General features: G+C 46.6%; 1 protein-coding gene across 10 annotated transcripts in view; it reads left to right on the top strand.

Annotated features, from left to right (window-relative positions):
• The window catches only part of Sfswap (splicing factor SWAP), a 65,567-nt gene that overhangs the window by 4,903 nt on the left and 34,081 nt on the right, over nucleotides 1-26,583 (top strand). For all 10 annotated transcript variants that reach the window (XM_052168873.1, XM_052168871.1, XM_052168874.1 and 7 more), the window contains 4 exons: nucleotides 796-881; nucleotides 5,662-5,887; nucleotides 7,614-7,726; nucleotides 8,294-8,429. In XM_052168873.1, coding sequence (XP_052024833.1) covers nucleotides 796-881; nucleotides 5,662-5,887; nucleotides 7,614-7,726; nucleotides 8,294-8,429 — 561 coding nt within the window. The remainder of the gene's footprint in view (nucleotides 1-795; nucleotides 882-5,661; nucleotides 5,888-7,613; nucleotides 7,727-8,293; nucleotides 8,430-26,583) is intronic.

Genomic DNA, 26,583 nt, shown 5'->3' with positions numbered 1-26,583 from the left:
AAATAGTTAGAGGTGGTTTTTGACACCAGTTTAATGCATCTGTCTTAAGCAAGGGCCTGGGAGAGGCAGATATAGCTTAGAGGTAGAGAAGAACTAGGTTTGATCCCCAGTGTGCTAAGAAAATTACCCAGTTATCACAGAGCAGACTGAGGTACTGGGTGTATAGTGACGTCAGAGGACATTAGTGACTCTAAGGAAGTTGATAGAAGCATTAGATGCACATCCATGAGGATCCAGGTAAAACCTGGAAAGTGATAACAGGAGCATCTGTGGGAGGTAGAGCGAGAGTCCTGTACAGTAGCCTGAAGACTGCAGAAACAACAGAGCTGTCGAAAGGTAGAAGGCAGGAACAGCACCCGAGGTCGTCCCCCGTTGTCCCCATGTGCACTGCGGTAAGCCCATACCCATATTTAGACACACAATTACAGAAGATTGACTGAGTGCTAAGCTTTAAGCATCGTGCTCTGGGGAAGGTGGCCATGTAAGTTAGCTCCCTTACACCAGGGACGTGAGCTGGCCTTCACTGAAGCAGACAGGCATATGTAAGAGAAGCCTATGTCCAGAATGCTGACATAGGCTGGAGTTCAGATTTCCTCCTGCCCCAGAAACACGCTCCTGTTGTTGCATCTCCCCCACCTCTGTGGAGTATGGGAATGGTGCTCTTTAGAGGATGGAGCAGGGAGCTGGAAGGGGCTCTAGAAGGAGTAGTGGCCAGTACAGTCAGGGAAAACCACTGCATCCTTGCTTGCTGTGGGTTGGGCATCATGCTGAAGTTCTTTTTTTTTTTCCTAACAGAAAAAAATGAGGCTGAAAACTTGGAAGAAAATGAAGAGCCTTTCATCGCCCCTCTGGGATTAAGTGTCCCGTCTGATGTGGAGCTGGTATGTGCACTTCTTCACTGCCTTGTCTGTTCCTGCTCAGTGTGCTGCGTGGGAGTGGGTAAAACGCAGCAGTTGTCTAGATGCTCAGTGCTTGTGAGTTGTAGGTAAAAGAGCACAACCCACTTCCCAGGGCCTACATCAGCACTTCCCAGGGCCTACATCAGGTGGTGTACATGGGTTCAGGGACCGCATACACTCTGACCTCTCAAGTTCCAACACACAGGACAGATAACTTCATGAAGGTACACACGCATATATATAATAGACTTTAAAAACATATGTCTTAGAACAAGAAAAGGAAGGGCAAGGGAAAAAGAGAGGTAATGCAGCAGCCTGAGCCCCGGAGGACTGCGTTGGGTCTGTGTGGAGGTCGGTGGGGTCTCTGGGTTTACTGGGCAAGCCAGGGTCCAGCTCAGATGCCGCTGTCTACATACCATTGTGGAAACAGTTATGCTCTGGGTGGTCTTGTGGTCAGCAAAGTTCATGCTGCTGGCTTTGTCTGCTCTGAGTTGTAGTGGCACTTGCTCTCTGCCGCACTTTCACTGGACACTCTTGGGTCCATGTGACATGTCCTGGCCGCCCTCCCACAGATGAGGAAAGCAGAGGAAGGGCTCTGGGAATGCCCCTGCCTGTCTCTGTTGAGGCTCCAGTTTGCTGTTTGGTCTGATAAGCTGTTTCACCAGTCCCCTTTTAAATTAGGTTGAAACTGAGCCTCGTGTAACGCAGCTGGCCTCAGACTCAGTGTATAGCTACGATTGGCCTTGAACTCCGGATCCTCTCTCCTCCATCCCCATAAGAGCTGCTGTAACAGGCGTGTGCCCCATGTTTATAAGTCATGTTTGGAAAGCATTCCTGACCGTCTGTCAGGAACATGTGTTTTCTTTGACATTATTTCCACTCAGTAGCAAGTGTTGAAGGCATAACTGTCCTAGGGTTAGTGCTTGGCAATGTACATCATCAGGTGGACAGGAGACACCATGACCCACCCACAGTCCCTCCGACACGCTCCACCCTGGTGTGGCCACCCTCAGGTCAGCATGTACTTGAGGTTCTTCTCTTTTCCTGAATGCTGTGAGGGAGGGTGGGGCCTGGCCTTCCTTTTTGCCGCCTTTTACAAATCTGGGTGGATGCTCCTTTGTGCTGCCAGTTAGGTTTGCTTCCCTGTTTCTGTCTTTTACCCTTCCCTGCTTTGGTGAGAGCTGAAAATGTTTACCTGAGGAATGAATAGCCTACATTTTACAGTGATACATATTTTTGGTTTTGTTTTGCCTTTTTTTTTTTTAAGATTCATTTTAAATTATGCATATCTGTGGGGATTTGTGCACATGAGTGCAGGTTCCTTCAGAGGCCAAAAGAGGGTGTGAAATTTCCTGGAACTGGAGGTGTCTAATGCAGATGGGTGTTGGAGATCAAGCCTGGCTCCCTCGAAGAGCAGAAAGAGTTCTTTCGGTTTTTTGGTTTTTTGGATTTGGTTTTTTCGAGACAGGGTTTCTCTGTATAGCCCTGGCTGTCCTGGAACTCACTTTGTAGACCAGGCTGGCCTTGAACTTTCAGAGATTTGTCCACCTCTGCCTTCTGAGTGCTGGGATTAGAGGTGTGCCCCACCGATCCTAACCTTTTTTTTTTTAATGGTAACTTTATGGATATGTTTTTCTGCTTCAAAGAAAGAAAAACAGAAAAGCTATTTTTTTCCTACAAATATGTGTTTATGTATCATGTGTCCTGACATGGTACAGTTACTTATCATTTCTACCCCAGCTATCTAAAACCCTGTGGTACCTTCTACGGCGAAGTGCAGAGTCCTTTGTTCGGCCCCTCTAGTCACTCCTTCCTCAAGTCCCAAGACTAGAAATGACAGACGTGGGTGTCTGCACCTAGTGTGATGAGTCTTGAGCTGTGACTGATTTCTTCCAGGTGCTCACAGACTCATGGGCTTCCTTGTGGGTTAGTATTACATTTTACTGGGTTCTACAATCCAACACTGGTCAGGCCCAGGGGCCCAGAAATTCTGCTGCTTAGCAAGCCTGTTAGAACACATTTCTGGAAGAATATACTGGACAGTGGGAAAGGAAAGAGAAAGCTCATTAGGTGTTTTCGGGTAACATTTTAGTCTTTTGTAGGACAGGACGCTCTTATGTGGACACGCCGTGCGTGCCCCAAGCCTGTGCCAGTGTGTCTGTGCTTGTTTGCATTCCTGTCTGGAAATCCCAGTCACGTGATGTGGAGAAACCCTGGGCTTTCCTGACTGTTGTTCATTCATCTGTGAAAAAGAAGGGGTCCTCTTCCCCCACCTGTGGGTGCTGCTCTAGTGTCTTGTGTCGGTGTGTGCCTCTTCAGGTAGTTTCCACATCCTGCTGAAGTTGTGCCTCTCCTTTCCTTTGTGCCACAGGGTTCTGAAGCTTGGTTGGGGACAGCTTGTTTCCTCTTCTAATTGATAGGAAACAGTTGCCACATTTTCTGCTAGTTCTTCTGTGATTATGTCTGTGTCCTGTGACAGATCTGGCACTTGTTTAGACCTATGGGCAAAACGTTTCTTTCTCACTAGGAAGACACAGATTCCTCCCAACTTATACTGCCTTCCTACTGATCTGTCCCTTCCTGTCCCCTATCCAGAACTTCTCAGAGCTCTTGGGAAATCTGTCCTTGGGGGCTTCCTGTCCTGTGGCTATCCCACTGTTTGTTGGTTTGAGTTTTGTGTTTGTTTGCAGGTGGAGGGGAGTTTGGTTGTTTTTTTGGGCTTGTACATGATTAGTGCCAGAGTTCAACCCCAGAGCCTGTGGGTGCTAAGCATGTACTCTGACATTGAGTTGTACCCCAGTCCTTATTAGCTATTGTTGATGTTATTGTTGTTTTCTTTCCTTTTTGTGGAGTTGTTTTGTTCTGGTTTTGAGATAGTCTTTTAATTCCTCTTTAATTTAAGCCTTATCTAGCCTGGAATTCATGGAGCTCTGCCTGCCTCTGCACTCTTGAGTGCTGGAATCAAAAGCCAGCCTGCCAGGCTTACTAAGTATCTTCTTAAAATAGTGCTCTCTAGTGTTGGTATGGCTGTGATGGTTCTAGATGAAAGAGAATGTAAGATCTGCATAGTAAAGATGCAGAGAATGTTGTCTTTAGTCTCTGATCCTGTGATTAAAGTACCCTGACAGAAGCCTCGTAAGTGGAAAAGGGCTTGATTCTCACACAGAGTCAAAGTCCACCTTGGCAGGGAAGGCAAGAGGGCAGGAGCTTGAAGCAGCTGCTCGCATTGCATCTGTAATCAGGAGCGGAGGGGGATGAATGTATGCTGCTCTTCAGCTCCGCTTCTCTACCTAGAGTCCAAGATCCAAGCCAGGGGATGTTGCCACTTACAGTGGGCAGGTCTTCCTACCCGTGTTAACTGTAATCAAGATAATCTCCAGTAGGCATGCGCAAAGATCCACCTCTTAGATGATACTAGAGTCTGTCATTATAACTAGAGTTAACCATTATAAATGGTTTTCTCCAGGAGAAATAGTTTTTCTTACATTTTATTATCGTGGTAGTAGGTCATGAGGTATGTTCATATTATATTTTGGGACTGGCAAGATGTCTCAGCAGGTGAAAGCACTTTCCATCAAACCTGACAACCTGAGTTTTACCCAGGGACCCATGTGGCAGAAGAGAGCTGACGCTTACAATTTGTCCTCGGACTTCCATTGGAGCAACCACACACATACAGAAAATAAATAAAAGTATGAAACAAAAAAAACCAAAACAAAACAAAAGCAAAGCCGGAAACTAAGAGGCTTTGTTTTGTGCAGTGATTGGTGCTTGTCTGAGCTGCTGTAGTCAGAGCATCATCATAGTAGCTGCTTTTAAGACATTGGAGCCAGCGAGCTGACCTGGTCCACCAAGAGCCTGTGTGGTGCAATCACGCCTGCTTCTGTGGGTCATGCTGGAGTGATCCTGATCCTTGACATGTTTATAGAATGGCCTATTTTACAAATGAGTCTTTGTTAAACCGGAGCTGGTGAAACTCTTCATCAGGCCTGTGTCCCACACTGGATTTCCTTTAATATGGAACCTAGTTTATTCAAGAGCCAAATAACTTTAAAACTGTAGACACTGCTCTTCATTTCAAAAAATGTGTTATCACAATTCATTTGTTTGGTGGTGGTGGGGACATTGCACCACTGCATCTATCTGGAGGTCAGAGGACAGCTTGTGGGGGTCACTTCTTCCACCATGTGGATTCCAGGGATTGAACTCAGAAACTCAGGCTTAGCAGCAGATACCTTCACCCATAAGCCATCTTGTTGGTTTTGACATTTCTTCTTTTTAAAGTAAGGAGGACATTATTAATTAGCCACTAAACTTGAGAAATTAAGCCACTTTATTTTATGAAGGATGAGGTCCTCAGGTTACATAAGCAGTTTTTCCATGTAATTTTCTAGTGTAAACTCTCTTTGTTGATAAAAAATATTGTACATTTGCTTATCTGGGGACATTGTGGGTACATATGTGCCACAATACACAAATGGAGGTGAGAGGTCAGCTCTCAGGAGTCAGCTCTTCTTCCACCACAGAGATTCTGGTGATTGAATTCAAGTTGTCAGAACTGGTGATAAGCACATTCACCTGTCAGTCACCAGCCTTGGTGCCAGCCTTGAAATAGCTTATTCTTAAATTGGAACAGTAAAATGAAGCTATTTCATTTTATTAGTAACTTATTTGTGTGTGTGCGTGTGCGTGTGCGTGTGCGTGTGTGTGTGTGTGTGTGTGTACATACATACATAGACTGACAACATGATTTCTTCCCCAGCCACCAACAGCCAAAATGCATGCCATCATCGAGCGCACAGCCAACTTCGTATGCAAGCAGGGAGCACAGTTCGAGATCATGCTGAAGGCCAAGCAAGCTCGAAACTCCCAGTTCGACTTCCTGCGCTTTGATCACTACCTCAACCCCTACTACAAATTCATCCAGAAAGCCATGAAGGAAGGACGGTACACGGTGCTAGCTGAGAGCAAGAGCGAGGAGAAGAAAAGTACGTGGGCCTGCCAGGGCGGACGGGGCTTGGGGAAGTGTGAGGTCCCCGGTCTCCGGAGCGGGCCTGAAATCTGGACTTGCGTTCTTGTGCTGCTGATTAGCTCTGCTGGCACATCGGTCTCCATGCTCAGTCCTTAATTTCCAGACAGTTGGAATATGGTTAAATATCGGAGAGAGCCAAGTGTTGCAAACGTTTCCTCTCATTTGACTGCTCAACGGTTTGCAGAGGAGACTGTTTTACTCTCCGGTTACTCCCTCAGTGCCTTGCACCACAGTGCATAGGACATGCTTGCTTTCAGGAATCCAGGGTTTTGCCCATTTTAAAAATAAAAAATTCCATTATAGCTTTCCAGTCAGTGCCTAAGGGAGGCTGGGAAGTGGCAGAGGAGGCACTCCCTTCTCTTTAGCTCTTTTCTGAACAACTTGTAGAACCATGAGGGACATTTACCCCATAGTCTTTGTGTACAGATACCCAAGGAACAAAAACTTATATAGGTCTCTGCCCTTGTTGGCCTTCAAGTTTTTCCACAACTCGTTTGTATTCATTTCCCTCCCTCCTTCCCCATCTCTTCCTGCTCTCCCCCTATGTAGACCCCACTGCCTCAGAACTCAGACCCAGCTCTCTGGCTCCCAGTGCTGGGAATAAAAGCCTGTGCTGCCACCCCAGCCCATGTTGCTCTTCCTGACTGTTTCCTTATTTGTATGGTATGTGGGCCTGTTCTTACCGTGGCTTGCATGTGGGGTCAGAGGAGAAGCTGAAGGAGGTATTTGTCTGCTTTTACCAGATGGATTCTGGGGATCAAAATCACTGGCTCCCAAAGTTAGTCAGTCTGTCTCTTTAATATAAGATGTATCTGTTTGCTTAAGATTTATTTCTTATATGGCAGACAGTAGTGATGCACACCTTTAATCCCAGGCCTTGGGAGGCAGAGGCAAGAGGATCTCTGAGTTCAAGTCTAGCCTGTTCTTTTGTTGTTGTTGTTTTTTTGTTGTTTTTGTTTTTGTTTTTTGTTTTTCGAGACAGGGTTTCTCTGTGTAGTCCTGGCTGTCCTGGAACTCACTCTGTAGACCAGGCTGGCCTCGAACTCAGAAATCCACCTGCCTCTGCCTCCCGAGTGCTGGGATTACAGGAGTGCACCACCACACCCGACTCAAGTCTAGCCTGTTCTACAGAGCAAGTTCCAGGACAGCCAGGGCTACATGGAAACCCAGTTTTGGAGGGGGGGGGGGGGCATCTATTTACAATCATTTGCTGGTGTCTTTTTGAGTCTATGCCACATCTGTTTGGGTACCCATGGAAGCCAAGGTTTTGAGTCCCCTGGAGCTAGAGTTATAGGCAATTATGAGCTGCCCTGATAGGTTCTCTGGAAGAAGAACTAATATTCTTAACTGCTGAGCCTTCTCTCTAGCCCCATGTTTATTTTGGTCTTTGAAATTGTGGCTAATGAACCCCAGGCTAGCCTTGACCTCTGAGCCTTTTGCTTCCACTTCCCAGGTGCTAGGATTAGTTACAAGTATCTGCCACCAAGCAGAGTCTCTTCAAAGATGATCTTGATTTGTAGAATACAGTGATAATTTAGCACATGTTAACAATTAAACCAAAATGAAAAATTTTGGGAGGTAGAGTCTTGTGGCTGTCCACCTGCCTCTGCTTCTCAAATGCTGGGATTACAAGTGTATGATGCCATCAAACCTGATATTCAACATCTTGAATTCAATTCCAGAGCCTGGGCCAACCTCTGACAATGAAGAGGAAGATGATGAGGAAGATGGGAGTTACCTGCACCCGTCTCTCTTTGCGTCAAAGAAGAGCAGCCGCCTGGAAGAACTGATGAAGGTCTCTATCTCCCCTCACTAGGCTGTGCTTGCACTGTCACGAAATCGCTGTTCCTTTACATTTGGAAACACAAAGCCTGCGTCCCTGTGGTCAGCTGTGTCTTTCTTATCACTGAGGTGTCTGCTCTCCCTGTCCCATGTGACGATGAAGCGCTTGTCCTCCCATGTGCCTATATTGCAGGCCTCGCAAGCAAACAATTGCTGTTTTATTATATAAATAATGTTGGTGAAGATTTGGAAGCTGTTTTGTTGTGTGGATTGGAATTTAGTAGGAATGGATTTTCTAGGTTTTTTAAAGGTCTGCTTCCTGGAGCCTTGGTTCCCTTCATAGACAGTTCCTAAATACATGCTCTGCCCTTTGGCCTCCTCCCATCTTTATGAGACTGACATTTGTGATCTAGAAGACAGAATCTATAAGGTTTTCCACAGACCCAGAGTATAGTTGATTAAGGGGTGGGTGAGAGCTGTCGATGAGAAGCCCCACTAAGGGCGAGTCTCCTCAATAGCAAAGTTGTACATGGTTCAGAATGTGGACAATGCTAAGGCCACGTGTCTTCTCTGTCTTTAGCCCTTGAAGGTGGTGGATCCGGATCACCCTCTAGCAGCCCTCGTCCGTAAAGCACAGGCTGACAGCTCAGCTCCAGCCCCACCCACGGCAGATGGCACTCCTGCTCAGCCCTCCCAGGTGGAGTACACGGCAGACTGTGAGTACCCAGAGTGCTCTGTTCTATGTCCAGCTCGCAGCCACTGCCCCACTCCTCATGCGCTCCTGCATTGGTGCGGAGCTCTAACTCCCCAGACCTCCTCTGGTCCAGGAGGGGAGGACTTGGGCGGCATGTTTGCCTAGCCTGTGGCTCTGCATTCCCAACAGGAAGAGTCAGGCAAGGGCAGAAAAGTAAGCAGCAGAGGCTGGGAAGTGGCACCTAGGGTTCAAAACCTTGTTGTGCTGAACAGAGCTCGGACTTGTTAAGACTGACAAAAGCAGAAACTGGGAGGATCTCGCAGTGTTGTCTGTGCAGTAGAGTTGTTTGGTACTCTGAAAATGTCCTGGTATCAGCACAGGCCTAGGCAGACATGGGTTTGTTGAGAACGGCAAGCAGGGATGAGAAAATGTGGGGTCGCTTGTCACGATTGCTATGAATAGATAGTCAACCCTCTGTTTCTACAGGGTTTGGTTTCAGTCATATCACTTGCCCCCAACAGATAGGAAAACCCAAGGTTTCTCTCACAGACTCAGGAATCCTGTCTGGAAAACTCGTAATACACTGTGAATGCTATGTTAATAGTTGTTAATGCTGTATTGTTCCAAGGTATTGTGAAAAGGAAAAATTAGTACCTGTTCAATACAAATGTACTGTTTCCTTTTTGTATTTTGTAACCAAGCTGCTTGAGTAGTGGGTGTGGGACCTAAGACTAGAGAGAGTTGGCTGTGATGTGCAAGGGATTTTGTTCTTTGGAATCTTGTGGTTGGTGCTCTCTTGTTTTTGCAAGCACTGAAAGGGGGCACTCTGCAGAGCGGTCAGAATATCTGTCCTAGTTCGGTGTCAGACCTCATGGCTGTTCTAAGGCTGAGCATCATCTGAGTGTCATGTGAAAGAGGAACTTGAGCAAAGGGTCAGCCTGTGCTGTGGTGCCCTGCTGCAGACTGCATTCCTCACGCCTGCAGAGGGGTCTCCTCCTGAAGATGGAGCTGCCTTACTGAGGGTGAGGGTGAGCAGTCTATATATGTGCTAGCTCCTCTGCGCTCTGTCTCCACACTGTGACACAGGTGTGCTATCATGATGTAATAAAGTGACAAGACTATAAAAACCAGTGACTTTCCAGGCATGGGGGCACAGGCCTTTATAATCTCAGCATTTGGGAGGCAGAGGCGGGTAGATCTCTGAGTTTAAGGTGAACCTGAGCTACCAGATTGAGACCTTATCTTTAAAAAAAAAATCAGTTTCTGAGTGAACCTTGTGAACGTATCCTAGAAAACCCGGGCTGGATCTTCCACCATTTCTTTAAATGATGAAATTGATGATGTTCTATGCCCTGCTGCGTACCCCACCGCAGCAGTCATCCTTGCAATGTATTGGAGGTTCCTGCTGGCACATTCCCAGGCCTGGGAAGAGAGGGGTCCTGGTGCAGAGCCTGCCTGTCCCATGTCCTGGGTACCCCTAGGGAAAGTTCATGAAGGACCTAATCAGTGGCACCAGAGGCTCTGCCAACAGTCTGGTTGTACTCCAGAGAGGAAATGCTGTGCTGGTACCCACCCCACACCATGGATGCCTGTTTTCTGCTTTTCTGTTGTTTTTTTTTTTTTAAGTGTGTATTCATAGTTAGGGAGATAGTTGTGTATGTGTTCGTGTGTGTGTGTGTGTGTGTGTGTGTAGGTCCATTCCTGCATTTCTCTTCCAAGACTCAAATGCATTGTCTGTTCATATTCCTGTATCCTTTGATAGCCATAGAAGAGAGCAGTAGAAATTGGGGATAGTGAAACTATTTCCATCATTAACAGGTGAACAGTTACACACAGAGGTCAGCAGTGGCACACTGTGCCAAGACCCTGTGGCTCGAGCAGGATGGCGGAGCAAGCTGACTCATCACAGCCATGTGGTGACTCATCATGTGGGAACAGTGGCCCGAGGCAAACTTTGCTAGTGTGGGATATCAGAGGACCAGGCAGATTCAGGACAGGGCCCTAGGATTCTACAGTCCTTCTGTGGCTCTGAGGGAATCCCGGGCTTCATCTAGTCTACTTGAGGGCCAGTCCTTTCACACTGCCCTTGACCAAAAAGGACATCAGGCCTTGATGAACTGTCCTGGACATAAGGAAGAGTAGGTTGTTTAGATATGGGAAGTTGGTGAGAGCAAACAGATGCACAGATTGGTGGGTTTCAGAGATGCTCCTGTTATCAGCTACAAGGACCACAGCCCTCAGAGCCACACAGCCCTCTGCCAAGGATCAAGAAAATCACTGGGTAGCCAGGTGTGGTGGCGCACACCTTTAATCCCAGCACTCGGGAGGCAGAGGCAGGCAGATTTCTGAGTTCGAGGCCAGCCTGGGCTACAGAGTGAGTTCAGGACACCCAGGACTACACAGAGAAACCCTGTCTCAAAAAACCAAAAAGAGGGAGGGAGGGAGGGAGGGAGGGAGGGAGGGAGGGAGGGAGGGAGGGAGGGAGGGAAAGAAAATAAATAAATAAATAAATAAATAAATAAATAAATAAATAAATAAATAAATCACTGGGTACAACAGAAGACTCTGGTTTTAGAGCAGAGCCAGGTCGGTGGCTACAGCTTAGAATCTGGGTCTCAATGAAACTGCCCAAAATTCCATCAAAAAGTCCCAGCATCCGTGGCTGCTGCAGTTAGGAACAGCCTTGTACTCTAGGGCTCCAGTTCTGCCAGATACCTGTGTGGAACTCTTGCCTCCCTCTGTACTTTGTCTCTGTGGGTATCTGTTTCAGCTCGTTTCTCCTGTCTTCTGGCTAGTTAGGCTGTTAGAGTTGTTTAAGTCCGAATCTCTGGCAAAGGCTTCGTCACTCCTGCTGTGACGTGGCCAGAATATGAAAATTTTGGTTTCTTTGGCCCATTGCTGGTCATTTGCAGCAGCGCTGGCTCTGCTCAATTGGTTAGAACTTGGTTTGTAGCCAACCGTTAGGGCAGCACTTAAATGCAGCCAAGTAGAGGAAAACCAATCATGGCTGTTGATTTTAGTCCCTTTGTGGTAAATTCATCCACATACAGTAATTAGATTGCTTAAGTGTTAACAGAGAAAACTGCTGGGTCCTGTGCAGAGTGCTGCCAGCCTTGCTCCCACTGTTCTTTTATTTTCAACATCTTTTTCTTTCCTTATTATTCCTCTGTGTGTCTGATGGAGTGATGTGTGTGGAGTCGGTTCTCTCTCCCTTTGCTATGGCCTGGGGGTAGAACCCAGGCTATCAAGCTTGCATAGGAAGTGCTTTACCCACCAGCCCTCATAGTCTATGGCTATCAAGTGTGTTTTCCTATAAACTTTCTCACATTTGGGTAATTGATTGTAATGTTTAGAGCCTTGCATACAGACAGTGCCTGCGGCTCATCCCAGTTTGTATCAAGGTTAAATCTAGCAGATTCTTTGGCGTTCCTTCTTTCCCGCAGTGTTCCAGAGAGGGGTGGCATGACACTTGAGGAGAGACTCGTGCATATGTGTGAATGGTCACCATCATTCGATAACCTTGCTGCCTTGGCAGGTGTCCTGAGACAGGACAGGGAGCACCTGTGACTGTGCGGCCTTGGGTGACAATGTCAGGACTCTACACAGAGTGAGTGTGCCTGGTTTCTGTTGCAACTTGTCTGGCTGATGGAGAGGTTGACACAGAGGATAGTTAAAGATTATGAAAGCTGTGCAAGGCTTCTGTGCTCAGAGGGCAGAGAGGGTCACGATGGCTCTGCAGGCACATATGATGTGCCCTGCTTACCAGGCTGGTCCACTTTGTGTTTGCTGTACTGGTGCGTTAAACAGCCATGCGTCTGTCCATGTGGATAAAGGTCGGGCCTGACCTGCTCCTGTGCACACTTGCTTTACTCTAAGGATGCACAAGGCTCTTGCTTACCACTGCGTAACTTTGAAGAAGCCTGAAGAGATGGGTCAGCAGCTCAGAGCACATATTACCCTTGTAGAGGACCAGAATTTACTTCCCAGCAGCCAAGTCATGAGGGTATAACTCCCAACTCCATGGGGTCCGGCACCCTCTTCTAACCTCTGCAGTCTCAAGCACACATAGACAGACACATGCATATACACATAAATAAAGCAAATCTCAAGTCTCATGGCTTGTACCTTTAATTCCAGCACTTGGAAGACAGAGACGGGTAGATCTCTGAGTTCAGAACCTGCCTGGTATACACAGTTTCAGGCCAGACAGGAGTGCTGCATAGTGAGACCCTGTCTGCATGAGTTGCTGTTCTGTAGGCCTTGGTTTTGCCATCTGTACATGCAAAATGCTATTTTATTATATTCTGAACGAAACATTAGAAATAGTTATTTCTATTGTATTTTAAGATTCCACATAGCAATGGTCAAGTAAAACCTAAGGTGATTTGTGGAGGTCTTGTCTTTTCTTTTCTTCCTTCTCTTAGTTAAAAAATTCCCTGGTTATCTAAACAACAGTAGCAGAATATGAGAAGTTTGAAAAGAAGTCTAATACAGGAGACATAACGAAATATGACTTGCTATTGGAAGCCCATGAAATAGCTGATGCCTTAAACAAAACAAACATGTAGTGAAAACAGGTCTGCAGATGGTCATGTGGATCTGATCAGTCTGAGAGAGCAGAGCCACTGTCACCAAGCCAGCCAGCCCTGCTTGCTGGGCTTGCTCTTTATCTTTTTTTACATTGTTTTATTTAGTATCTGTGTGTGTTCATTCCCACACATGCACGAACACGCGCATACACACCCACACACACTGTGAGCACATACACATGCCACAGAATACATGTGGCAGTGAGAGAACAATTGAGTGGATTGGTTCTCTTTCCTGGGTTCTGGGACCTGCAAGGTCAGAAGGCGGGTACCTTCGCCGTCTCACTGGCCCACCATCTTATCTTTTGAAGAGCTCATATGTGCCCTTCTCCACCCGTTCAGCTCTGGGCCACAGCTGCTCCTCAGGCTCCAGCAGAGCATGTCCCCACCTTCCTTATCCTGCATCCAAGTCAAGGCTTCTGTAGTGGGAAGCCGGCGCCCAGTGCTCCAGCCCTGCAGTGCTCCAGCCCTCCAGTGCTCCAGCCCTCCAGTGCTCCAGCCCTGCAGTGTAGGCTTTTTATTTTGTTATTTGGAGCCTCAACAGTTCCTTTTACTCCTGTAATTGCACGGTAGCTTTTTAAAGCATGTGGCTTTTTATCCAATTTTTCCAAAGCATTCAACTTTAAATTCACAGAAACAGCAATTCTCTTCTTATTTAAATTGTGTGTTAGCATAAAATTTAACCAGATACATAATTACAGTAAGTTTAACTGAAAAGAAATTGTTTAAGAGAGAATCTGGTTAAAAGCAAAATCTCTACCTTCCATAGTGGAGCCCCCTCTGCCTGGTGTGCCATGGCACAGGCTGCCTGTATCAGGCAGAAGCACTGCCCCTCCCTCCGGGAGCTCCTCCAGTCCTAGTACAGAGAGCCCGGCACAGGTTGGCTCTGCAGAGGAGAGTCTGAAAGCGGGCACAGCCAGGGCTCAAGAGCAGTGTCTGGAAGACAGCCAGCTAGAGCCCTGTGGCTGTCCACCAGCGGACTTCTGAGTTTGAGGGCCAGATGTGTTCTCCAAAGGAGAGTCTGGGGCAGGAGGAAAGATCATCTACTTTAAGCCATAGTCAACACTTGATTATGCCTAGGAATGCTTTTTTGTTTTTAATAAAACGATTAAGGAAATGGGAGAAATGTTTAACGTACAAATAAGTTTCACGGTCATGGGAAATAAGTGACACTCCCCTCAGAGCCGCTTCAGATAAATGAGGTGAAAATGAGTGTATGTCATTTCAAAGGTTTTGCTCAGCTGTTCCCCAGCCACTGCACAAGGGCTTACTTAGGGAGGCCCCACAGTGCATCAGAGCAAAGTTGGGTTGAGGCCACAGAAATGTCATACACACAGTCATGGGCATCTTAACCTAAGGGCCTGAATGGGGAAACAGATGTTACTGTAGCAAAAAGGAAGCTGACGGGCAGTGGTTTTATCAGTGGGGTTATGGGAGTAAGCAGGCAGAATGAATGACATTAGGTAGAAGACTCTAACATGCACATCCAAAGCATATCCCGTTAGTCTCCAAGGACTCCCATTCTAAGACTTCAGTGGTGACCAGAGGCTGAGGTGCCTCTCTACTGCAGTGTAGTGGCAGCTACATGGTATTTTGCTCCCCCGCCACCTCCTGAGCACTGGGGCTTGAATAGAGCTACCTGCACTGCTGGGGGCCCATAGAATGAGTGTGTGGCTCCTGGGGAAGTAGAGATAGATGCTGGGTACAGTGGCCAGTGGTCATTGAGAACTGGGAGAAGGAAGCTAAGGTGGAGGCGTGGCTACTTTTCCCGCCTCTGAACAGCTCCTGACAGCAACTGACTTGCAGAGTTTTGTTTTTTAAAAGATTTATTTATTTATTATATGTAAGTACACTTTAGCTGTCTTCAGACACCCCAGAAGAAGGAGTCAGATGGTTGTGAGCCACCATGTGGTCGCTGGGACCCGAACTCAGGACCTTCGGAAGAGCACTCAGTGTTCTTAACCGCTGAGCCGTCTCTCTAGCCCCTGTTTTATTTTTTGAGGCAGAGTCTCATGTAACCCTAAGCTTTCCTCAAACTCAGCCTTGTAGCCAAGGATGACCCTGAACTTCCTGCTCTCCTGCCTCCCATCTCTACAAACTAGGATTGCAGACGTACACTGTCATGCCTGGCCTGAGGTGGTGCTGTGGACAAACCTAGGACTTGTTAGGTTTCACGCATGTTAAAGAACACACTGTACTGCCGGGCTGCACGCCAGCCTCCAGTGTTAGGTATATCTAGGGTTCCACCCTGAGTGAGTTTTCCCAGCTGGGACATTCGTGTGTCTAGGCACACAGCCCTGTAGGTCTGTGCTAGCACAGCTGGTGGCTCGTCTTTCCTTCGGTATTCGTGTAGGACTTCAGGATGTATCCCGCCTCCTGTGGCTAGCTTTTCACTAGTGTTCTCAGACTTGAGCAGCCTGGGGAAAAGAACATCTTATTTTTTATTTTATGAAATTTCTTCTAGAAGCTCTTTAAGTGAAGATGTATAAAATTAACAATTTCTTTCATTTCTTAACTTGATGGTGAACCATTTTTCAAGCCCTATTCTATATTACTTAGCTACTTTGCAATAAATCCTTAGAGAAGAGTGTAATTAAATTATGCAAGAGGCATTAATGCTGAATGAAATATTGTCCACTGTGAGAGTCAACAAAGCTTTGTGCAATGTTCTATAAATAACTGAAGTTAAAGTATTCCTTGTGACTACATGTTCTGTGTGTGCACACATGATTGCATGTGAGTAAGGGTACACATGTGCCAGAGTGTTCTTGTGGAAGGTCAGAGGACTGTCCTGTGGGGTCAGTTCTTCCCTTCTGCCTTGGCCTGGGATCTCAGAATCACCCTCAGTGTATCAGCCTGTGCACAAGCAGTTCTACCTGCTACGTCATTTCCCTCCCGAGCCTATCCTAGGGTACATTTTGTTACTATATTTTTAAATGTATTATATGTGTGTTGTCAAGTATGCAGCATAGTGCATGCAGGGCGTCCCAAGGATGACCTGCAGCAGTCAGTTCTGTCTCAGGAATCAAATTCAGTTGTCAGGCCTGGCAGCAAGCCTCTCCCAATCAGCCGTCTCACTGGCCCCTGTCCCAGTGTTTAACAGGGGCATTGCTGTGACTGTGGCATTTTCTTTGTAGACAGTGTAGTTGTTAGTCAAGGGCGGTAGGAAGAAGCAAGGAAGGCACAGCATTTCTTGGCATTTGGCTCAAGCCCACAGAGCTACCTCATCATAGAGGAGAGGGACGACCTGCAGCCACACAGCAAATCCTAAGCTGTGTGGGTTATGGTGGGAAGATTTTACTAGAACTCAATCACAGACCCTGTGGTCCAAACTCAGGGCTGAGAATGTAGGCATGGCAAGAAGCCAGCCCTGAGAGGTCTCTTTGTAGTTCAGAGGGGAGATCAGAGGTGGCCGACATAGCTTGGAGGTGGAGCACGTGCACGGCAGGCACAGGACCTCGGGTTCAGCCCCAGCACCAGTAAGTACAGGAGGTGTGGTTACATGTTCTTGTGTAGAGGGAATGAGTCCTGTGAAGCCCTTTCCTTCCCAGGGTTTATAGCTCAGTGGTACAGCCCTTGCCTACTTATGTCTCAAGGCCCTGGGTTCTCTTTCCCTTCGCTCACCTCTGACTCTAAGTGTTTGTCAGGAGTACTAGCTTCACGTTGGGAGAGCGTAAGAGGAGTGTGCGTACTGTCTGTAACTGTAATCCCGCTTGCTTAGCTGCTGGTCTGTGGCTGACTAGATTGTTTTTTTCAGGCACAGAATCTCCAGTTGAGTTCCATGTGTGGTTCATCTCTTGGGCATTTGAGTCTCATAAGCTGGGTTTTTTCAAGGGCTCTTCAGAGGTTTAAGTGAGAACAGACGAGCACTGGTAACTGACTGGGATGCCTGGTAGCTACTGTATTCAGAGGACTCAGGAAGTAGAGCCAGGAAGCTCTTGCATTTAAAGTCAGCCTGGCACATATATAGAAGTGAGACTGTTTCAAAAGAAAGAAAAAAGCCAGCCTTCAGCCTTCATATAAAAGAAGACTGTCTGGGTCTGGGGGGGAGGCTTTCAGATAACAGTTTCTGTCCCTCGGAGTCCTGTGAACCAGAGTCCAGTAAACCCTTGATACCACAGAGAACCCTGGGCTGGCAGGTACTGGTGTTACAAGTTGACTGGTTTGCCTCTGCTGGGTCTGATGCTGGTCTCTTCAGTTCTTTTATGTTTGAACATGCTGGTTACCTTTTGACATACTAGCAGGACAGTATCTGCTGGACCACATGCACCTGCAGCATGGGGACTCCGCCCTGTGCAGAGGAGAAGGCTTCGCTGTCATCTTCCTACCCACTACCTGGGTGCCTGGGGAATGCCTCTGCCCTCAGTGGCAGTTGCTTAGTCAGTCTGTGTTTCCCCTGTGCGCCTTCAGTGGGAAGCTCACAGTCTGGTTAGTCGGATACTTTTGGTACCACTCTCTGGCTGTTGGTCTGCATCTCCTTTCCCTGTGAGTGTCCTGTTCCCTGCTTGTGGCTTGGCTCTCTTTGGCATCGGGTAATTGATTATTTCTGTCTTCTGTGGTCGATCGCAGTCATGCTGCATTGGTTCTGTGCTAGTGTTTCAGCCCTCTTTCTAAGCTGAACAGTGAGTGGGGGTAGGGCTAGACCTTCTTACAAGTCAGGAGCAAACATTTTCAAACATGTCACCACGGACAAGATAGTTGGACAATAATAATATTTTGGTATAAGCCAAGAGGTAAAAGCAGAAGGATTACAAGTTCTACATGAAATGCTATCAGAGAAACAATACAAAAACTCTGTATAGCCACCAGGATTTGAGAACCTCGTATTTTCCATATTGTAAAATAATTATTTTCCTTGTCTCCCCCCCCCCCCTTGAGTTGTTTAAATATGTGAATGGAGCCTGGGGCCTGTGAGAGAACAGATGACAAGCCCACACCGAGCCCTGTTTGACTAACAGTGCCCGATCCTCAGGACTCATTTAGATTCTGGCCTAGCTTTGTTGTCCCTGTGATTAGATATCCTGGCAAAAAAACACCTGGAGAGGGGGAGGATTTGTGTAGTTCACTATTGCAGATCACAGTTCATCACAGCAAGGAAGGCACAGTGGCCAGAGCTTAAAGCAGCTAGTTGCATCACACCCACCAACCGGAACAGGGAGATGGCTGTGCCAGGGAGTAGTGCGGCCTGTAAGAAACCCTGTCTCAAACAGTAAGCTGGAAAGCAGTTAAGGGGGATGTCAGCTGAGGAAGACACATGCATGGTGTTGGCTTCTGGTTTCCACATGCATGCATGCATGCGCTCACACGCACTGGTGTAAGTTTTAACTTAGTTTAGAGAGGCTTTTCTGGAGGAAAATCTAATCAAAAGAAACATTTTTAAACATGGTGGATCCTGCAGATGCATCTGGTGGCTCAGATGTGACCTTCATGCACCACTGCAGAAGTCATTCCAGTTCCCATTTTCAGGCCGGTGATAGCAAAACTAGTCTTTTCTTGAAGACACTTACCTTTTTTAAGAGAGTGTGTGTGTGTGTGTGTGTGTGTGTGTGTGTGTGTGTGTGTGAGTGATTCTGTGGTTCTATATGTGTATATGCATTTGTGTGAAGGCCAGAGGATTTAGAAATGCCTACACAACCATCCCCTTTAAGACAGAGTTGCTAAGAGCCTGGAGCTCACCATTTAAACCAGATAGCCTGGCCAGAATCCCAAGGGTCCATCCTCCCCATCCTCCTGGGACCACTTTCCTAACTCTGGGCTTATAAATATTCACTACTGCACTATGCATTTTTTCCTCTATGTTTTGGGACTTGAACACAGGTCCTCATGCATGTAGTAAAAGCACTTCATACAGAGCCTTTTCCCTGGGCATGGAGACATTTTGTAAGGCACTGGGTTGTCTGGAAGCCTCAGCAGGGCAGATAAACTGGTATGACAAGTAAGTTCATTTTCTCAGATATGTCACAGTACATGGGCCTTGTTTTAGCAGACCTTGGCAATTGTCTGCTGTGATAGGATCTCCTCGAATCAGTGTGGTGAGCCATGCACTTGCAGAGATGAGAAGGACAGAGACATATCTCTGTTTAACAGCTGTAGGCAGTGTATTATACGGAGTTTGAAGACTACTTGACTTTATTTTTACCCTTTGCAGTGGAAGATTCTGTATTAGAAAGTGCTGACTGCTTTAGACTAGGAAGGATTCTTTTTGAATTCCTGAGAGTCAGGTACCTGAATTCAGAGGATGAAGCAAGGAATCTAAAGAACTGAACTGACTGCATGGAAAAGAGAAACTTGGGGTCTCAGCTCTGTTTTCCCCTCTACCACCTCTGGAGGCCCTAAAGGTTTGCAGTGTCTGCTCTGTGAACTTTGCTGTCCTGGAAAGGGATGACTCAGCAGTGACAGTGACTGTTGGTGCCAACACATGGCACCTTGGCCTCCACTGAGTGTGCATTTTTAGTGTGAAGGAAGCAGGGCCTTGTGAAGGCAAGGGAGAACCACTCACCTTGCAGAACCTGCTACAGCATGAAGATAGAACAGGCATCTGTTGTCAGGAGAAGAGGGTGTGGTGTACTCAGTGACTCTGAGGTTGCCATGGTAATAACATCCTGGCACCTGGCAAACACATCCATGAGAAATGACCACTTTTGGCAGCAAGCCAGGCTGTGGTGCTTCAGAGCAAGCCTTCCCAGCCAGCCACCTACAGGTCTGCGAGTTCTGCTTTATGATGGCTGCCCTGAGGAAGTGGCTACATTGTTAGATAAAAGGGATGGAGAGATGGAACTAGTGCTGGGTCACATGCCTTGGCTGGCCAGTTTAGTTGTGTTGAGAGTGCAGGAGGTGAACAGGCACGGCGCTGACTGGCCAGCCGGCCCCAGAGGGTTTCTGGAGAGTCTGCACAGTTGAATAGGTCAACAGGGCTCTGATCTAATCTGGAGTTAGTTTCTTGATGATTGTGGATATGACAGCATTATTGGGAAGGATGGAAAGGAGAAGATGGAGCCTTTGAAGGACATGGCGTTTGTCCTGGCCATAGTCTTTCCATAGTCCTTTCTCTGGTTCACCATAGTATGAACTAAGCAGCTCTGAAACCAAGAGCCAGGATGACTTCATTCCTCCCCTGTGGACTTTAAGCCTGGGATTTTGGTCACAGTGGTGCAGACTGACTAATTGAGAACAGCATTGCAGCGGTAAGGGGTAGATCTGTAAGCTACTGGGGTGCAGCCACTGACATCATGAGGATAGAAAAGAGTGTGAAAACCAAGGGAAGGATTGCCACAAGCTCAAGGCCAGCCACAACTATAGAGAGCTTTTTGTCTGAAAACAGACAAAACCAAGAAAGTCACAGTTGTGGGATCAAGACGAGCTGTTACAACTTTTTCTGCTTTCAGGAAGACTGAAATTTTCAGATATCTAATGTAAAAAGCATTTTAACCAGATTTTTAGAAAAAGTTGCCTATCTGAAACAAAACCCGTAGTGTTGAGAAAACAAAGACAAGTGTTTCTTTAGAAAGTGCCAAGATGGCAGCCCTTGGCCAGAGTTGTCAGCTGAGCCACAGTGGGCTTCAAGCAGCCCATGTCTACATAAGACATGTGGTGTGTGTAGCCCGTGGTCTGAGGATGACTCGTTATAGGGACACCAACTTCGAGCCCTATTAGATGAGGCTAACCCAAGAAGAGTACCTCTCTCCTTACTAGTCCACCGGGCTGATGGAAGTAACAGTCCCAGGACAGCAGCTGTGATGATAGTGTTAGTTCCATCAAAGTGGATATTTAGAGCTGAGCATATCAGCACGCTTGTCTGTACTTACCCAGCAGTCAGGAGACCCAGGTGGGCAGATTACAAGAAGGAAAACTGGCTGTTTGTTTTCATTTCTCTCACATGGTATAAAGATCTACAGAATGTCTTCAGTTTCACCTGGAGGTACACGGAAACACAATCTGTGTCTTTCTTTTTTGTTACAGTGTAATTGGTTTGTGCATCTGTATGTGTGGGTATGAGTGTGTCAGAGCATAAAAGTGGAAGTTCAAGGATGACTTGCAGCAATCAGGTCTTTCCTACAGTATGGCTTTTGGAGATCAAAACTCAGGGTGTCTGGCTTGTCTACCCACTGAGCCATCTTTCCAGTCCCCCAATATCTGTCTTTCTACAGATGTCTACTAACCTCTACTCTCAGTCCCAAATTGTGAGGTAACTTATCTAGTATCCATGTGTCACTTACCCATAGGGATGTGTTCTGAAGACGACAATGTCAGGAAATTTTACATTAGGATTATATCTTGGAGTGTACATGCATCCACTAAGATGGCTGCGACACCACTGGTAACAGTCTCACCGGACCCTCATTGCCCTAAGCAGTGTGCAGTTACATTCGCATTTCCCCCGGTTTTATATGAGCCCTGCCCGCTTTGGTCTAGTGGCAGTCTGCTTTGGTAAGAAGCTGGCTTTGCAGCACACTGGTCTTCTGGGGACACTTGGTATTGCTTTTGTGTTCTGCTAGTTCCATAAAATGTTATGTTGTTAGCTCCATGCAGAAATGGATCGGTGTATTTGAGGTGACCGAAGAGTTATTACAGAAATCAGTAAAAGCCAGTGTCTGAGGGCAGAATAGATGAGTGGGTAAAGGGGGCCCAGGTTGTGGCAGCAGGATTAGCAGTCAAGCCAAGGCTGCCAGCATGCTCGCTAACTAGAGTCCGACTAGGAATGTTATGCCCAAGGATTGTGTGTCTGGAGGAGGAACTCTAGGTGCTGCTGAGGTCTTGTCAGCTGTAGAATAGCACAGCAGTTTTCTCAGCAGCAAGAACCCTTCCCAGCACATGCCGCTGCTCTGCCAGCAGCTGGCAAGAGGCAGTCAGGTGCTCATTCAAAGGATCTCCTGCATTGTGTCTGCTTTCAGAGTGGATTTGGAGTTGATTTGTTCTGGGTAGAAATTCCCAAGTACAGCTGTGTTTGCCAGCCCATTCCCCATCACAGTGCTGGGTCAGCAGCCATGGGCCCCACACATTTAGAAGATGGTTTTGTAGTTCTTCACATCTTGATGGGAGCAACAGCCTCACCACCATCAAGGGTTCTGATCCCTTGGCTCCATCTTGGACACTGTCCTGTTTTTCAGATGACTCACCCTGTTGGTTGCATGTACTACTGAGTCTATAGTGTCTAGATAACTGACAGACAGCCTTTATTAACAGGTAGGGGACAGAAAGTAACTGAGGGAACACAGAACCATGCCAGGTGATGCAGGCCTTAACGCCAGTTATTCAGGAGGCTGAGGAAAGAGAGTGTAAGATCAAGGCCTACCTGCTCTACAGATCAAGTTCCAGACAGCCTGGGCAACTTACTGAGAATTTGCTTCAAACTAATAAATGGAATCGTGGGAGATGGATGTCTCAGTGGTTAGGAGCACTTGGAAGCAGGAGTCTAAATGCCTAGTACATGCATAAAAGCCAGACATGGCTGAACATACCAGTACCCACAGCATGGCGTTGGAGACAGGAAGATCCCAGGAGTTCACTGGCCTGACGGCCTAACCAAAATGGTGAACTTCTGATTTAATGAGAAACCATGTCTCAGAATGAGAAGGCAACTGAGATGACACCCAGGATCCTGCTCTGAGAACCACATTCTCAAATGCATGTGCATACACCCCACACATATCACACACCAAAATAAATAAAAAGATTGCTGGAGCCGTGGCCCAGTGGCAGGGTACTTGCCTGGCATGCACACACACCCCTCTTTGTTTAATCACCAGTATTGGGAGAAAGTATCAGTAATGTGTTTTCCTCTTTGCTGTAAGCTCAAGAATGTGATGAATATGGTAAGATGTCTCTCATTTCTTTGATTATAATTAGTATATGCTAAGTTTTTGTTTTAATTAGAGCAGGACATAGCTATACTTTGAAAGTCAATTGCATACTTGTTATGAAAAGTGTCTGCACTCCATTTCCTAGAGCCAGTCTGGGTTCCAGGATTACTTAAAACACTGGTCTCTGATGTCGGGTAGGCTCTACCAACCCTTGCTGTGGCTATACCGCTGTTCCCCCCACATCCCGAAGGATCTGGACTTCTTCCGCAGCAGACAGCAATCTGACTTCATTGTAGGTGCCCCTCAAGCTTTCTCATGCTAACACTCCAACCAGGTGGTTTTTCTTTTGGTTGTCTTAAGTCTCTAGAGGAGCAGAACTGGTAGAAAGTATGTAAATAAATAAAATTTATTCTTCTATCTTTTTTTTTTTTTTTTTGGTTTTTCCAAGACAGGGTTTCTCTGTGTGGTCCTGGCTGTCCTGGAACTCACTCTGTAGACCAGGCTGGCCTCGAACTCAGAAATCCGCCTGCCTCTGCCTCCCAAGTGTTGGGATTACAGGCGTGTGCCACCACACCTGGCTAATAAAATTTATTCTAAAAGGGATTCACAACAGCCACCTGCACAGTAGTGGCAGGGTAGTTCAACAGTTTCTCTGTGTACCAGAGAGAATGAGAACTTGAGAACTTCTGAATGCATGTGGCTGGATGCTTCAGCATGGAGCAGTGTGGTGCAGAAGACCTGGAAGATTCCAGAGTTGTTAGTCTTCAATATGTATTGGAAGGCCAACGTAGCTTGAGTCTAATATCAGCTAGATGCTGAGATGAGTTAGATGGACTTAGCAGCAAGAAATGAAGGGAAGTGACTGGAGAGATAGATGGCTCAGCAGTTAAGAGCACTGGCGCCAGGCAGTGGTGGCACACGCCTGTAATCCCAGCACTCTGGGAAGCAGAGGCAGGAGGATTTCTGAGTTTGAGGCCAGCCTGGTCTACAGAGTGAGTTCCAGGACAGCCAGGGCTATACAGAGAAACCCTGTCTCAACACCCCCCCCCCAAAAAACAAACAAACAAACAAAAAACCACACTGGCTTCTCTTTCAGAGGATCTGAGTTCTATTTGAGCCACCTGTAACTCTAGTCTTAGATCTAACATCTTCTGGCTTCTGAGGGTACAGGTGCACACTGATGCAGAGACATACATGTAGGCAAAACACTCATCCATATAGAAAAGGAAGGAAGGAAGGAAGGAAGGAAGGAAGGGAAAGAAGGAAGGAAGGAAGGAAGGGAAAGAAGGAAGGAAGGAAGGAAGGAAATGAAGGCTCATAGGCTGCAGCACTGTTTTGCCTCAGACACCTTTATGTATCTGGTATACCTAAGGGTGTGCACACTTGGTGGATGGGTCACCTCTCAGTTAATTCTTCCTGGAAATGCCCTCATCCCTCCCAGAGGCATGCTGCTTACTTGATTCTGTCAAGGTAATCGCCATCAAATTTACAAGATTAAGCATCATGAGTCCACCCCTAGACAACTTGACTCGAAGTCACTCATGATCAGTTTCCAAATTAAGATAATACAGAGTCATAATTCAGCATCATGTGTTGTTAACTGTACTATAAACAACTGAAAACATCAGTTCTTCCCCCATAGCAGATGTCTTCAAGTTATACCCTATAACTTAAATATGTACACAGAGCAGCAACACTTAAGTTCTGACATTTTCTTAATGCTATATAGTAATAGAATAGGAAAAGAAAGAAAACCCAAATATCTGCCAACTAATCCTTACATATAAAGCCATGAACATTTTAACAATATAAGACGGAAGCCTGCATGGCAGTTACATTCCTCATTTCTGTGATTGGTTTCTTGTATAGTTGTTTTTATATTTTTTACTGCCCACCTCATATACTCAGCATGTCTTGTTTCTTTATCTGTGGGAGTAGTCTGAAACTTATTTCTTAACACAGGAAGGCTTAGAATTTATGTCCTCCCTGCCTCAGCCTCCTGGAAGGTTCTGGCTCATTTACCATCCTGCCTGGATCAAGTTGTTACAGTTTCAGACTTAATTCAGAACATGGTCACTGCTCTTCCTTCCTCTGTCACAGCCCAGTGTCTCTGTGATGTCAGGATCAGTTCTTTCTGATAACATTATAACTCCTTTCTTACTGTTGACTCAAGGACGTCAGGAGCCAGAGTGGCTGGGGGGAAGTCTTAGCTTCTAGTTTAATTGGATCCATGTAATGCTTCTTGTGCCTCCTAACAGAAGCACTCCTTCCTCTGGAACCAAGGCTAGCTGAGCATGAAATTGTAGGAACAGCAAGTAAAATGTTGCTAGTGGGCCACTGGGAGTAGTAGTGTTGAGTGGTACTGTTCCTATTTCTACCCCTTGATTCTTGGATCCATGAGTCCTGGCTATAGGAGAAACTACCATAATCTGAACCCTGAATCAGAGCATATGCAGTCTTCTAGAGGACTCTACCCCAGCCCTTCTGGCTACTGCTGCCTACTTGGCCGTGTAGCTGTATCTTTAAAAGGCCATATCCCATTTGTCAAGCCAGCTGCTTTGGTTGTTGGTCTTATGTGTCATCTCCATCCTTGCCATTGTGACCCTGTTGTTCATGGGTCCAGAGGGTAATGACAGGAATGGCCAGGAAAGGGAGTTGACCTCTGTCTACAAAACAAGTCACCCTGCTTGTTGACATTCTCCTCTGCTGATGTCACCATTTGATGAACATTTACACAGGACACAAGTATCTTCGCTTCCTTTGAAGATCTGTTTATATTCTTCTTCCCTAAATGTCTATCTCACCAATTTTCCAATCATGCTCTTTCCAAGTCCCCAGCTGTTCATCCAAACTATTGAGAATGTCCTATGTGTCCATGTATAAATTGTACATCTGTCCAAATAAAATGTGTATGGTCAGCAAGATGGCTTATTGAGTTAAAGGTGCTGGCCACCAAGCCTGATAACCTGAGTTCAATTCCCTGGACCAATATAGTGGAAAGAGAATTATCTCCCACAGGTTGTCCTCTGACCTTGGTGCACACCAGTAGCATGCATGCAAGTATAGAGAGGATAAAAATAATACTAAAAATATACAACTCTGTCCTGCCCAAAGTTGTGCCTACCACAGGGTTTTCCTTCTCTGTCCTTCAGGGTTGTCCCAGAAAGGTGCTGTAAAACTCCAGGGATGGACTCTACACAGGGTAGCACTGTTAATAAATCGGGCCTCACTTTTGTTCTCCTTAGACATCCAGTCACAAGAGCATGTCGCATGAGGCAGTGCTTGGGAACAGAAGGCATTGTTGGAGTGGTAGGAACCATAGGCATTTGGGTAACTTAATTTACGGCCTGCCTTGGCTCAGTCACATAACTATCACTTCCAGTTGTGCTGCTTTGCATGTCCACCTTTATGGCTTGGTAGGGAATGCCTAGCCTATGACGTGTGGTGCAGCCCATTGTCAGATTCTCGGTTTCCCCTAAACCCCCATAGCAGGCCAAGAGCTGTCTCTCAAAATCATTGTCTGTAGGTGAGAACAAGGCCTTGCTCCAAAATCCCAAAGGCCTCTACTGTGATTCTCCTGTGTGTTCCTCAGAGATTCCAGACATCACCCTAGGTAGCACTGACACCGCGGCAGTACCATTAGGTGTGCTAGATTATGTGTTTGTGTTCCAAGGGGCAGAGCAGCTGGATTGTTACAGGGATTTTTGCTGTTATTTTGGGCTCATTCCTGGTACCACAGTCTGTAAAAAACCTTGGTTCTCGTGACAAAGAGTGTATGTTGTTACAA

The sequence above is a fragment of the Apodemus sylvaticus genome, chromosome 22 (genome assembly GCF_947179515.1).
Source record: "Apodemus sylvaticus chromosome 22, mApoSyl1.1, whole genome shotgun sequence".
Lineage (NCBI taxonomy): Eukaryota > Metazoa > Chordata > Mammalia > Rodentia > Muridae > Apodemus > Apodemus sylvaticus.
This window is presented reverse-complemented; position numbering and strand designations above follow the sequence as displayed.